The sequence below is a fragment of the Sceloporus occidentalis genome, unplaced genomic scaffold (assembly GCF_023333645.1).
Source record: "Sceloporus occidentalis isolate IW3139 unplaced genomic scaffold, rSceOcc1.0.p SCAF_7, whole genome shotgun sequence".
In the NCBI taxonomy this organism is placed as follows: Eukaryota; Metazoa; Chordata; class Lepidosauria; order Squamata; family Phrynosomatidae; genus Sceloporus; species Sceloporus occidentalis.
The window spans coordinates 40,343,496-40,358,434 of NW_028316987.1; the positions used below are offsets into that span (position 1 = coordinate 40,343,496).

The 14,939-nt window shown below is 40.5% G+C and overlaps 1 protein-coding gene across 14 annotated transcripts in view; it reads right to left on the reverse strand.

Moving 5' to 3' along the window:
- Window positions 1–11,029: 11,029 nt before the first annotated feature.
- ARPP21 (cAMP regulated phosphoprotein 21) overlaps window positions 11,030–14,939 on the reverse strand; it is a 251,859-nt gene continuing 247,949 nt past the window's right edge. For all 14 annotated transcript variants that reach the window (XM_089532674.1, XM_089532679.1, XM_089532669.1 and 11 more), the window contains one exon: window positions 11,030–11,335. In XM_089532674.1, the coding sequence (XP_089388800.1) occupies window positions 11,078–11,335 (258 nt within the window). In that variant the 3' untranslated portion in view covers window positions 11,030–11,077. The remainder of the gene's footprint in view (window positions 11,336–14,939) is intronic.

Here is a 14,939-nt window from a genome sequence, read left to right on the forward strand (position 1 = left end):
TGGCAACCTAGCCTGATGCTAACTCTGTTTTCACTTGCTTGTCCCAAGGGGCTTGTGTGTGAAGCAAACTGGTAGAATTTTTTAAAAGTTTGGTCTACTAATTCCACCAGCTCCATATCTGAGGCACAATATCTCACTGGAAACAGCCTATTTATTCATGTATACTTGTGGGTTTGGGTATATGGATACTCTCACACACATGGCATACTGTACTATTTCCTTCCTCTCAGTAAATAAGCCCCAAAATTACAAGGGAATATGAATATTCAACTGGGGAAGTTTGAAAATTGGACTTGATTTGGCACTTCAGAGTTATACTAGGACATAAGTCTCCCTGTTGTGTCTTCTTTTTTTCTGAGCCTTTTAGGGTCCCTCTCCCCTTAGGGGTCTTTTCAGTTGGGATCTGACAAAGTCTGAAAAAAGCTGATGCCATGAAAAATCACTCTCTATATGAAGCAGAGAAATGTCTGTTTTGCCGTTTCAGATTTCCACACTGGTGTCTGGGGGAGACTGAAGAAGAGACGGTGGTATGGAGAAAAGTGGATGAAACAGCCAGCATAGGTTTTTGTCCTTGACTTTTGTAGAGCTATTATCAAGGGTCTGCATCTGAGAAAGAGTGGTGACTTGCATGGAGGAAGACTGGTGACTTGCATGAAGGGCTGAGCAAATCTTCTGCATCAGAGTACCTGACATATTGAGAGCTCATCTAGGAGGCTGACAGCAGTATGGGAAGGTCAGTCTGTTGGTTTACCACACCACAAACTTAATCTCCCTCCTTTTGACTTTTTCTGGTGTGGAGTTCCAACATAGGAATGGTGAAAGCTGTGGAACTTTCCATGCAGCCAAGGAGGAGAAAAGTCAGGTTGGATCCCACCTTCTGAGACCAGATCTCTGTCTCCAGCTTAAAAACAGAAACTCAGTCTTAATTATGGCCCATGCGGTGCTGTTATGGGGGTAATAAGACTGTATTGTGAATGATGTGTTGTAGGCCAGGCACCACTAAATAACCTAATGTGGGCCAGATATGGGTCTTTTTCACACTACAAAATGATATCATTTTGATTTGAAGTTCTGTGAGGTGTGTCGAATTCTTTGACAAAGAACTTTACTGCCCAACCAAACAATGACTCCCATGATTCTGTAGGATGTAATCATGGCAGTTTAAAGTGGTATCAGACTGCTACAACTGTGCAGCGTGAGAGAGACAAAGTAATCCAATGAATCCATAATGAATCTAGACTTAAATATATTTAGAGCAGGCCCATTGAAATCAATGGGGTTTATGACAGTCATGACTGGTAAGTGCTTTGCTGTGGAGTGAATTTATCACATCATAAAATGTTGTTAGCTGGGATGCTAACAGAAATTACTACTCGTAAAAATACTGAAAGTGTGACGAGAAGTTCCTGTGATTTCACATGGGGTGATATTTTGGAAGACAGACACCTTTTTTGATTGTAAGCATGTGATTCTACAGTAATTTCCTTCTTAAAGGAAGCAACAAGACAAAGTGCTGGGTCCAAGACATTTGGAATTGGAAGGAAGTTGAATTTTCTCAATGAAGAAGGTGAGAGGGATGAACTTCTTTGCTAATCATCTTCTCAGAGGAAGCAATGAGTAATTTTATAATTTAATTTAATTTAATTTGTTTTATTTATATACCGCTGTTCCAAAGATCATAGCGGTGAACAGCAAGTAAGCTAATTAGCAAGTAAGCTAATTTGCCCCCAACAGTCTGGGTCCTCATTTTAGCGACCACGGAAGGATGCAAGCCTGAGTCGAGCTTGGGCCCTTTTGCTGGTCTTGAACTCGCAACCTTGTGGTTTCGAGTGAATGGCTGCAGTACAGGCATTTAACCACTGCGCCACCAGGGCTCCTTATCATTTTTATTGTCCTGCTGAGAGAAAGTGTTAAAAAACTGCATTTTAAAAAGACTCTTTGCAGCTTAGGTCTTGCTATGCGCAAAATTTGCATGTGGTTATTTTGCACAGAAACCAGTATTTTCTACAGAAAAGATATTTCTGCATAGAAATACTGTTTTGCTGCACAAAATAAATTCTGAACTGTGAATATTCTTGTCAGTCCATGATTCTCCTCATTAGAAATGTTGACATTAAAAAAAATGCCCAATCACTTTTCAACTATTTTCTGAATATTTTAAAATATTCTTTCCATCCCTATGTATTTCTGTGTGATTTAAAAATCATCTCTCCATATCATATTTGGAAAAACTAAAAAACAGTGCTCATTACATGCCAATTTTTAGCAAAGAAAGCTAAAACTATGGTTTCTGAAGTGAAAGAATAAATGTTTAAAATATTAAAATCTGTAATGTGTAAAAAGAAAAGGAGAGATTTTCTTTCATTTACCAGATGATAACATATATGATGGCAGTTATTCTGGATCAGTTACATAACTAATTCCCTTAGTTACACAGATAAATAGCATCCTCCTGCCAATCTTGACTTACTGGGCAGCAACTGCTGTGACTGAAAGGGGTCTATTCTGTCGAATAAGATGCAGCAGCCCATCCCTATCCTGCAAGCCATTTTGCCTTTCAAAAATAACCATGATGATCACCAGCTGCAAAGGTTGGAGGGTAGGGTCTGTGAGAGCAAAAATGGAAAACAAGTCACTTTCTTTCACATCTCTAATTACTTTATTCTGATTGAATCAGAACCTCTTGGTATCCATATATTAAAGAGAGTAAATGGCAGAGATAGCTACATGAAAGTCACCCTAGAATCTAATTTGATACTACGGGTTTGTTCAAAATGCCCATGGTGGGTAGGTCAGTTGTAAACATTCTCAGACATGCTAATCCCCTGGCATTTACAGAAGGGTACTGTATTTGGCCATAGAAAACAATACCATGGAGAAGTATCTGCTCCACATATTTATGCATGAAGGTCTTATCGGCCAAGAGAGATGTCTCCATCGTGTATATCCTGCACCTCTAAGATTTATTAGTCCTGGACAATGGTCCAATAAATCTAACAACTGAAGTATGATGGGCCACTGCTGTCTCATCAAATATATTCCTCTACATTCCCTACAGCAAGAGAACAAGCTTGCAGCATGTGCGTGACCTGAGAAGAAATGTTGGATCAAGTATCATCAGCCAGCCAAGCTGCAGAGCCACAGACTTATTTTATCCCAGCTGGATATGTGACAGATGCTTACATGTGTGGGCCATCTCTGAACGGTCACAAGGTCACACAATTTCCTACCTAAGGCTATCGGCGCAAGCCACCAGTTGCAAACCAAGTGTGGATGTAAACAAAAATTGACTGATAGGAATGTACATCTGTTAAGTCAGTCACTGACAGTAAATGGTTTTCCTGGTATCTGGAAACTAGGCAGGCCTATAGTTCAGGTACATATCATACTTATATTCATGGTATTATGGTGTCTACAGATCACACAGTTTTGAGGGCCCTGCATACAATTCAAACATGTATGTACACAGCTTGAGTCTTTATCTTCTCAATCTTGATACTGTTATTTTAGCACCTTCTTTGACAATTCAAAGGCATAGCCATGTTAGTCTGGAAAATCAGCACGCAAAGGGATCTTGCAGCACCTTTGAGACTAACTGAAAGATAGAAGTTGGTAGCATGAGCCTTTGTAAACTTGAATCTACTTCCTCTGAGGAAGTTTTACCCTTTGGAGAATGTTGTAGATCTCTGTTTCATTTGTTGCTTTTATATACTTCATACGTCACCTTTCTGCTGACAGTGTTCTCAAGGTGGCCAACAACAAGAGGGTACAGATTAAAAATAAACACTCTATTAAAACCTAACATAAAAGAAATAAATGGAAAACACAGTAATAGAAGGCATAGCCCTTTAACAGCAGACCAGCTTACACGCCAAAATGCCTATACGAATAAAAAAAGTCTTTGACTGCTAATGGAAGGACAACAGAGAGAGATGAATCCAAGCTCCCTCCAAAATGAAGTCCAGAATCTAGGAATGATGGCCCCTGAAAATGTCCTCTTGTGCATCCCCACAAAATAGACCTCTGGTAGTGGCAAGACTGAGAGAAAGAGGCAGAGGAGGGGAGGCTGGGGATGGAGGGGCTAGAAAACAGCTTCCTTCACACTATCCAAAAAAGAGACACCCCCTCCCCCCCACACACATAAGTTACACTTAGCAAGTGTATGCCACTAAGAAGATGCTGTCTCTATGTGTATGTTTTCTTTGCATGTACTAGTGTTGTATTTTATTGTACTGAACTGCTGGCACTATGCTTTAATGCTTCTATTTTTATTTTATTTTATTTTTTTACAAAAAATGTAATTATCTGTAGATTGCCTTGAAGTGCATTGATAGGTGACTAACTAATGTAACATTAATAATACTCATACTAATAATAATGCAGATGGGAGCAGAATTTAGCAACTCCAGCTACTATGGGAGCCAATTCAGCTAGCTAAAGATAGATGTATGATGTCAGAGATGACAATTTGTGACATGCAGTTTCTAAGTGGGGTGTTAGATCTGTGACCCCACATGACTCAACAGCATTTCCTGTCGTCACTTGATGAAAAAGTGCGAGCAAATAATCCTTTTGTGACTATACCTTAATATCATGTAGGCTTGCATTTCCCTTCATTGCTCAGAAATTCTCTTTCAGTGAGAGCACTTGCATGCCGTCATGTTGAAGTTTCTCTCCCAAATCTGTGATAAGAGGATTGCCATACCACCTCTTTGAGTTGCATTGCCATAATGTGTGCACATCAAGCTCTTCCGGTAATGGAGGATTCTGGATCAATGAGTATGTCAGCAAGGGCACCCCCATTCCTTTAATGTAAAGGAGTGGTGCTTTGCCACTTCTTTTTGGGCCGGCAAAAAGATGGACTGGGGCCGCGGTGTGTGGGTGCTGCAGCCCCAATCCAAATTTATCAGGGGTGACTTCAAGCCACCCCTTTGTGGTGGTCTGTTCCGCCTAAATTGGGAAGGCAGGATTGTTTATGGGGCTTTGGTGAGTGGCAACACAGAACCTATGCTGGGGGGGCGGGGGATGCCATTTTCTGACGTCACCATTTGTAAGCTAAGCTGATACAGAGTCAGGTGGCATTCCTGTGGTATTATTTTAGAACTCCAGAGCTGGGTGGGTTGAATTTTGCTGCCACAGTCTCCCTCCACCCTAAACAATTGTGCCTCCTGTCATCTGTCTCGCTTGGCATGTTCTTGCTGTGATGAAAGCACATTGCTGACGTGCCGATATGAATGTTTGTCACAGCTGTCCTTTCTTTTGGCTCTTTCTACTCAGTTGTGTTTCTCACTGGATACAATTCTGAGGGACTAGGTTCTTGAGGAGGTATTTATGGACTATTAGAGCATCTGAAGGACAAAACGATCACTTTGAATTGGACCTGGAAAATGATTTGCACATAACCTGAATCTTGTTTAGGTGGTGTAAAGAAGAGTGAGCTACTCTCTCCTAATCACAAGCACTAGGAAGCGGCCTGCCAGGTTCTTTCTCAACAAAGGTTTTCAGATCATTTCCAAAGGCCTCCTCTTGTAAAGTGTGTTACAGTAGTCTAGGTGAGAAAGTTTATCCTATCCCATAAAGGATGACTATAAAGTCTCATTCTGCAAAATAAACTTTACAACATATGCTACTTTAAAATCACCCCACAAGTCAACTTTTGCCGTAGGGAGTAAATTCGTAGGCTCTGCTTTAACACATGGATTTAATTGTTGTTCCTGGATTTATTTAAATCCAGATATTGCTTGATAATCTCATTCAGGCAGCAAACGTTCATTATCTTGCAACAGGCATCCTGTTAATCTTTTCAATTTTAGAAAATGTCAGCCTGCAATTTAACAACTTCTGTATTAAGACTCAAGGATTGAATAAATCTTGATACGTGAAAGGTTAGTACACTGAGAGAAAAAGGAATGGTTCTAGCCCCAGTGGATCAAGTTTGGGAAAATTCTTTTTGGACAGAAGCTGCCACAGTTCTCCAGCCAACATGACCATTAGCCATGTTGGGCAGACGATTCTGGGAACTATTGTCCAAAATAACGTTTCCAAGCAGAAGCATGCCCTGTTGATCCTACAAAGGGAAAAACTATTTGTGCAGGTTTCCAAGTGATCAGCTGAACCCAGCACAAACTTGGGTGGCAACTGTAGCAGTGTGGCTGGGGTGTGAAGAAGTGGTGGGTGTTGTAGGGAGGCAGCAACTTCCCAAAACTAGAGGTGAGTCTATTCCAGTCCTTTAATTTTTGGCATTGTCCAGAATCCAGTGAGAGCCTATAAGTTAAGTTTTCAGAAATGCCAACCAAGATAATGTTTATATGGTGTCAATCTACATTCGTGTTGTACTACACAACACAGCCACTTTGAATTCCGTTTTGGGAGAAAGGCAGGATATAAAGAGCCCCAGTGGTGCAGTGGTTAAATGCCTGTACTGCAGCCACTCACTCACAAACCATAAGGTTGTGAGTTCAATAGCTGCAAAAGGGCCGAAGCTCGACTCAGGCTTGCATCCTTCCGAGGTTGCTAAAATGAGTACCCAGATTGTTGGGGGCAATTAGCTTACACTTTGTAAACCACTTAGGGAGTGCTTAAGTGCACTGATAAGCGGTATAGAAATGTACTTGCTATTACCATAAATCCCACAAACAAACAAACAAACAAACAAACAAACAAACAATCACATACCACCCTTTGTCTGAATACTGTCATTTGGCACCAACTGCACATCTGCTGGCTCATGCTCTCATTGTGAAATGGGAGGTGCACAATTACTACCTTAGCAATCCCCATTAAAAAAGTGCTACACTGAAGGCACTGACCAACACTTATTTACCATCCTAGGATGTGCAATGGATACCCTTGCAGAATTCTGTTTATGTAACTGTGAGCTACATATGAATGATAAAGCAACAGCAAAAAAATTACAATTACATGTAAACACCAATGGGATGACAGCTGAAATGCTTTTTTGTTTCAGGGTCTGAATCCTATTGGTAGTCCAAGACAGAATAGATCTATTCAATCAGTCATCAAATGGAAGTCATTGATTTACATAAAAATAATTGATTCAGTGGGTCCAACAATGGGACTGAGGCCAAAAGATGGTGAGCTGAAATGCATAGATTTATAATGGATTGCTATATGTTTGTTTTTCTATGAAAATCCAGAGGAAATGACAACGGGGAGGTATCCACAAACATCTCTATGGTCAGTGGGACTTTTGTGTTAGCATATTATTATTTTTTCACATATTATTTGTATCTCATTTTTCTTCTGAGCATGTATGGGTATTATCCTGCCCATACATGCTCAGAATAAGATACCAGTGAAGCAGACTAGGCCTAAATGGTGACAGGTCCAGGGTCACCTCAATGAATGTCATAGCTAAGTAAGAAAAATTGCAGAGCCATGTGTTCCCAGTTGAAGTCTTGACCCCTGTACCATACTTCCTTGTGGGCTGACTGTATTATTAGCATGCAGCCAGAAAATAAAAGCACTCTGGATTAATAATTATACAAATCCCATCTCTGCCAGGCTGAAGTGGATCACCTAATGAAAGCAAATTTCAATGCCTTTGGAAACTGACAGTGGAAAACAAATTTCAATGCCTTTTGAAACTGATAGTGTTTAGTAGGGTTATCCTCCTTTTGGTACTGAAATAGTGAATATAGGGTAACATTTACTGGTTATGGGCTTCTTTTATGGCTACTCTGCATTTTTAAAGAAGATATACACAGGTTTTGGTGACTTTTAGAACTCTCCTAACATCCTGAGGGTAAAAAACGTATCAGAAGGGGGCTCTAAGTGGGCCTCAGGAGACTTATATTATAGAGTTCAACATCAATGATTTAAATGCAGTGGAGTGTTTCGCTTTGTTACTGCATTGCCCTCAGCTTTTATTGGTCTTTTACTGCTCTGGTATGGAGGCATTTATGCTGGCATTGCAGTTTTAGAGGCTCTATTTCCAACTTTTATTTTTACCCCCCCCCCCCCAAGCTATTTTTGTAACACTGCCAAGTGCAACTGGATAAACAGTTCAACATAAGATAAAGGTTGGCCATAAGACAAACACAGCCATGGGGCATGAAATTAATAAATCTTAAACAGTAAATGAGAACCAGTGTAATGTAGTGGTTTGAGCACTGGACTATGACTTTGGTGACCAGGCTTCAAATTCCTGCTTAGCCAAGGAAACCCACTGGGTAGGTAATCTTGGGCAAATCACACTCTCTCAGCCTCAGAGGAAGACAAAGGCAAACCCCCTCTGAACAAATCTTGCCAAGAAAAACCTGTGATTTGCACACAATTCTAAGCTGCAAAGAAACTTGCAAGATGTGGATTATTCTTGATAAGGGTTCCTGACTCCCAAGAGAAATGTTTTCCAGCTCTTTCCCCCCCTCTCTCTATCAAATATTCCTTCCTTAGTAACATGTGCTTTGGCCACAGTGGAAAGGAAGCGTGTTCACAAATAAGCATACATGTATCCAAAGGCACCCTTTCAAGTTGTTCTCTGCATTTCAAACCCCCCCCCCCCTTTCAAACAGATGACTATTATCAATAGGGTCTCCATTAAATCTTTTTTAAAGAGTCTACCGGGAGAACATGAATCTTTTAAATACAGTTGGCAACCAGGCACACCAGCATTTTAATTAAAGCTTTGCTGTATTTTTGCCTCTGGAGTGGAAAACGTGCTTTAAAACAGGTGAAAATATTCTGCAGATAAGAAACTGCTGGGGTTTTTTTATTGGGAGTATTTTCTTTTCTTTTTTTTTTACATCAGTAACTGCAGAGAAATACCAGATAAACTCATAAATTCTCAGTGGGACTTAATCTCATGATATGCATCCCCACACACTTCTTGAGAACATCAGAACCTTTACAAGTGTCACTCTCCCTGAGACCCACAACTCTCCAATTTGTTTATCTTGCTGTTGCTCTTTTTATCCAAAGTGATGTTTTCCTATACTAATTTTACCCACTTTGTCTCCCTATCAAAGAACGTTGTAAAGTAAATCCACTTAAGCCTGACCCAAACCTAGCAAATTCTTTTCTCTTTCCCGTGTTAAGCAAGAAGCACTTTTCACATTAGACATTTACAACATAATCAGACAGACAGAGCTGTTGTTCTCTTTATTGCAGAGATAGTGAGCCCTATATTACCGTTAAAATGATTGTCAAATGTGACTACTTTTCTCTGCCAAGGTGTTTTAAGGATTCCAGGGATTAATGTTTAATGTCACTCAATGAGGCTCCTTTACGATGAGCAATAACAACTTTGCCAAGGCCAGCCTGGGGGGTCCATGGATAAACAGGGGGTTGATCTGGTACTTATCTTAGCACAACTCCCAGATTTACAGCTCTATCACCAAAGGATGTCCATTTAAATTCCCCACCTCACCTCACAAATCACTATATCCTAGAATATTTCAGGTTTTCAGTCTTCTGGAAGCTGTTTAAGGATGTTTTTGAACTATACCAATCTGCCCCCACCCCCGCAGAGAGTGTGTGAGAGGGACAAGGTAATCTCACCTGTTTTCTTGTTATTTTATTACAAATCATTCATACATGAGTTGGTGGACCTCCATATGGTCTTCTTAAGGACCTCAGCATTGAGAGTTAGGCCTTGGCTATGCATTTAGTCTCTAACATGGGGTGTCATGACCATAACATTCCAGGTTTTTCAGTACTTACACACCAAGCTCTAGTATCAAATATAATTTACAGTGTGGTCATGTGAAATCACATATTGGAGTGGTCTCAAAGCTCTTACTTTCAGTGGACTCTGAATAGATATCCTGCCAAGGAATCCATACATGCTGTAGAAGGTCTGAAAGTTGTACTAGGATGGTGTAGGAACTATGTAGCCCTCCATACCATTAGCAGTGTCTACTAGGGCTTTCAGTCCAACATATCTTTAGACCCACATGATTACCACCTGTTTTCTAAGGTCCATCTGGTTTCTGTGAAATGTTGAGCCAATACCCTTATGTACGTCCAGGCAGAATTATCACCTAGGTTTCTCTCTGTCACTTTCATGATGTATATTTATTGCTGACCCATGCTGCCTACCTCTCTATCTGCAAAGGGACCATAGTTTGGCAGTAGCAACTAGTTTTGAATACTAAGACCAGTCTAGACAGGTTTCTACAACTTATTCTTCTCTTTGTGCAGATTAGGTCTACATGATTCAATTATTTTAGAAGCATGATTGTAAGAAACCTAGTAATAGACTTTTTTCTCCAGACTCATCTTGGTATTATGCATTAACTTTCACTAGTTCTGTAGTTACCTTCTGAGAAGCTACCAGAGTGTGTCTTAAAATTAACATGAAAAATAGTATTGGGAGCATCTGTGTCTATGTTCCAAACTACACAGGGATTCTTTACTTGTTTTTGAATCCCACTTGGATCCTGCAGCAAAGCAAAAGTCAGTATTTATCATTTTAGGATGGTGCGTCTGTGCCTATTCTTTCAAAAATCTGAATTAGATAAAATATGGAGTGTAACAAGATGGGAAAGCCTGCAAGAAAGAAAAGAAGATAACACACAAATAGTAGAAAACTGACCTTTCTTCATGAGGTCAAGTAGCTTTATTGTGATTTAGCACTACAATACAGTAGATATCCATAAAAAACCTCTATAGTGTATATAAATTATTCCTTCCATTCAGCAATTTTATTTTAAAATGTCCATTACAACTTTGGTACAATGTGGTTTTATTATATTTTTAAATACATTTTGCTTCACAAACTCAACACAAAGTACAAAACTAATCTGAATTAGGGATATTATAATCTACACAGTGGTGTTCAGTGGTAGGAAAAAATCTTACCTCAATGATTTCATGTCACTAGCTATGCTAGAAAAACATACCTAGTAGACATTATGAAAATATGCACCATTAACCAGCAAACAACCTGTTACCTTGCTGTTGATGTTGTTTATATGTCTCCAGCAGCACTGTCTCTGTGCCCCTCAACCCATTACTTTTCTTGAGCTCCGCTTTTCATTTGAAGGCCATGAGATAGTTGTCATTAAAAAAAAAAAGCACAGTTACCTTTATATAGCTGTACTACAATTTCACAGTTTCAGTACTTGACCTGCCATCCAGTATTGTTAATATTTGCACAGTTTGTCCTGCAGTTGGCAGAGATTACTGGGACATTATTGGAGGGACAGTGTGGTGCTATCAGACGGAGATTGTTCTGTGGAGAAGGAGGTATGACATTACAGTAAATGGGCATTCCAGAGGCTGTAAGCGTTCCTTGACCTGATTGATTAGGTAGCATGATTGGCTGTTGATAAGACTGTTGCGGCAGTCCTTGAGAACCCTGGGTCATTGGCACCTAGAAGACAGCGATCAAGAAGCAAATAAAATGACAAAAAGTAAAAAGAAAATTCTGCCTAACTTTTAAAAACTGCATTCTTTCATTGCTTTGGATTCACCTATGTCACCTCATTCTATTCATGTCTGTTCCAGTTCTATCTCTGTATCTATACATCCTCTATTCATTTGGGAATACAAATGGATTTAATGAGAAGCAGGACTGTGAATTTGCCTCCCATTCTCCTTCTCTTCTTCCACCCTCAGGCTGGGGTGCACATTAGTTAGTCAGCAGCAGAAATGAGAGACTGTAGAATTTAAGACGTGAGCTCTGACATTTTAAAAATTGAGTATTTCCCTCTATGCCTAGGCTGCAAGCAAGGGAGCACAAAACAGAATGAAAGTAGGGAAATTGGAGGTTTAGTCACATTAGGATGCTGGAGTAAGGCATTTGGAATCTAGTGCAGAATTATGGCTATGATACCCTCTGTGCACATTTTCCTTCTGGAAAAGATATGCCTACATAATCATAGAATTAAAAAATATAGTCATGTAGAATCAGTATGTCTGTAGAATCTAGGCTGTAGAATTAGTATGTAGAGAGATACTGTAGCACCTTTGAGACTAACCAAAAGAAAGAAGTTGGCAGCATGGGCTTTTGCAGACATTAGGGACTTGACAGACAGTCCGACTGGGGTGGCTCTGTGCCGCCCTGGAAGTGCTGGGTTGGGGATGTGGCAACTGGACACCACGCTCCTGACCCGCTCAAAAAAGGAGCCACAAAATGTGGTGTCTATTCCCGCTGCTACAGGGGCACCATAAGGGTCGTGGCACAGCCTTATGACACTCCTCATGCGCAGTGCCACTTGGATGCTGCACACAAGCAACATCATCATGGTGCACCCCATTTGGTTGGGTGCATGCCAAGATGTCACCTGGGGGCCACGAGAAAAGAAAGTGGGGCCAGAACACATTCACATGAATTTGCTAGTTCACCGAATTCACATGAATTCGAATTGCGTTCAAACTAACTTCCCATTGCCCGAAAATAGCTTGCCATTGCCTGAAATTGCATGTGATCACCTCCCATGAAATAACGTGAAACCCCATGATTGCATGTGGACTGACTTCCCATTGCCCAAAATTGCGTGTGGTAGTCTATCACGCAATAACGTTAAACCCCATGATTGTGTTCGGATTGCCATTGGATTATACTTCCAATTTCCCTTGTCTGATAAACTCCATAAGTTAGGGAAGGGGAACTTCCACCCTAAAGGCCCAGTCTGGACTGCCAGAGTTTTCCTGCCTATCTCACCCATCCCTGAAAGTTAGTAAGGAGCAAGTTCAGTCAGTTAGGCACATCAGGAGTTTAGCTGACTCTCAACTGGAGAGTCTCAACTCTCAGGGCTAGCTACCTTCTCTCCAGTTCTCAGGGTAAAAGTGTGTGTGTGTGTGTGTGTGTGTGTGTGTGTGAGAGAGAGAGAGAGAGAGAGAGAGAGAGAGAGAGAGGGAGGGAGGGAGGGAGGGAGAGATCTCAGGGAAAGACTACAGCTTTGGAAATTATATGTATATGTTTATATGTATATTTCTCATTTGTTAGACTTTTTAATTTGAGTAGCATGCTTTGTGCAACTGCAGTTGATGTTCAAGGCATCACATTTAGAGAAATCACTGGGGCCACCCCTTGTAATATTACTGCAGCTGCCATCTGTGACATTACAAAGCATTATCTGTCCCACAGGGCCTGGGATAATCCTGACCTGGAAACCCTGCTCTCAACACCTCCACTGAGGTAACCCACTCTTGCTGTCCCTTTTGCATGCTGGGAGTTTTAGAAACTCTGAGTCTTAACGTAAGGACTCAGCCAGCTTTTGAGATTATGTAGCAAGACTTCACTATCACTTCCTGTCCTGGCAAAGTAAGTGGTAGATACATTCACTGATTGATTCCATTAGCCCCTCCCATTCCCTATGCAGTTAAGGCAAGATGGGGGAGAGAATGAAGCCTGATTCTCCTTTCAGCTAAGGAGCTAGTGATGTCACGGACATGGCTAGACCACCAATGTCACCAAGCCTCTAGTGGCTTGGCAGCATGAAGATATGGTTTGACATCCCCAACTACACTCCACCCCTGGTAAAACTGTTCTGACTTCAGGGACATATCTTAATTTTAATTGTTTCAGAAGTTGGGAAGCGAAGATCCTTACCCTGTTGTTAATGAAGGAAGTCATCAGTGACCAGAACTGTAGTTTACAACTTCTGTTAAGGCTTGGAAGGCTTACCAAAGAACTGTCGAAAATTGTAGACTAGCTACTTAGTTACATCTCTTGGCCCACCAGGTGTACCAGTCCACCTTGATAGCCAGTCTCTGCATCAGGCAAAGGAAGTCTGTTCTTCTCCCAATCAGGGCATCAAGGACAATGTTTCCACCCCTTCCCTCCCACCAGTGCGCAAGGCTGCAACAAGGACTGTTGTAGGTAATGTCATGCTCCTTGCACTGATCAGAAACTGAATGGACTTCTTTCACCAGATCTGATGACTAGCTCTTAAGGTGGACTCTGGCATTTACATAAGGGTTATAGAAAGACTATGTAGCCACACTGAATATGGATCAGTTACAAATCTGTAACTGCAATACTGATTTATCAGCTAGTGTTATTAACATCTGTGTGTGAGTTCAGGTGACTATTTTGTGTGTTAGTACTGTGGCACAGAAGCAAAGCTATAAAAGCAGAATGAGGTATACATTATCTGTGCTGTAGCACAGTTCTGAGATGCTCAGTTGAAATTACTTTCTTTAATATATCAGTTTTTTGAACTTGAGAAGAGTCCACAAAATATGTAGCACCCAGATAATTAAATGAATTTCTGACTTCTGACATTTAAATGCTGAATATCTTCAGAAATCCTAAATGGAGGGTGTTTTAATCCCCATTACTTGATGTCTTTGCCCTTCTATTCCTTCTCCAGATTGACATTATAAGAAGCATAGGAAGAACCATTTAACTATTTTCTCCCCACTATAAAATGAAAAATAAAAAAGAGAGAGGAAGCATTACACTTTATCTTATGTGTGACACAAGGGCAAAAAAGGACTTTATCTGATGGACGGAACCTTTGGAACTCTCAGTCAAAATGCAGAGTGAAATAGCAGTGCTGATAGAATAGGGCTAAAAGATGATGATAAAGACATCAGAGTAAGTGCTTCTTAAATTTTGTTATTAAAACCACTTGTCAAGTAACATGTTTTCAAACACATCCTTTAAAAACTACTATGGGCTTCTTCTAGCACTGAATCAGAGTTTTTAAACAAGTGGAAAACCCTAGATACCCTAAAGGCACCAGATTCTGTCTGACCTTTGAAACTAAGCAGGATCACTTCTGGTTAGTACTTGGATGGGTGTTGTAGCTATGTTTCAGAAGAAAGAACTGGCAAAACCACCTCTGAGTTCCTTGCCCAAAAAACTCTATGAAATTCATGGGATCACCATAAAGTGACAGGTGACTTGAAGGTAGAAAGACACAGACACAAAGGCATTTTGCTCCTTTTTTTTAACCTGGAAAGGTTAATATTTGACTAAATTAAAGTAAAAAAGAATTTGTAATGGAACTGTACTTTTCTCTTTC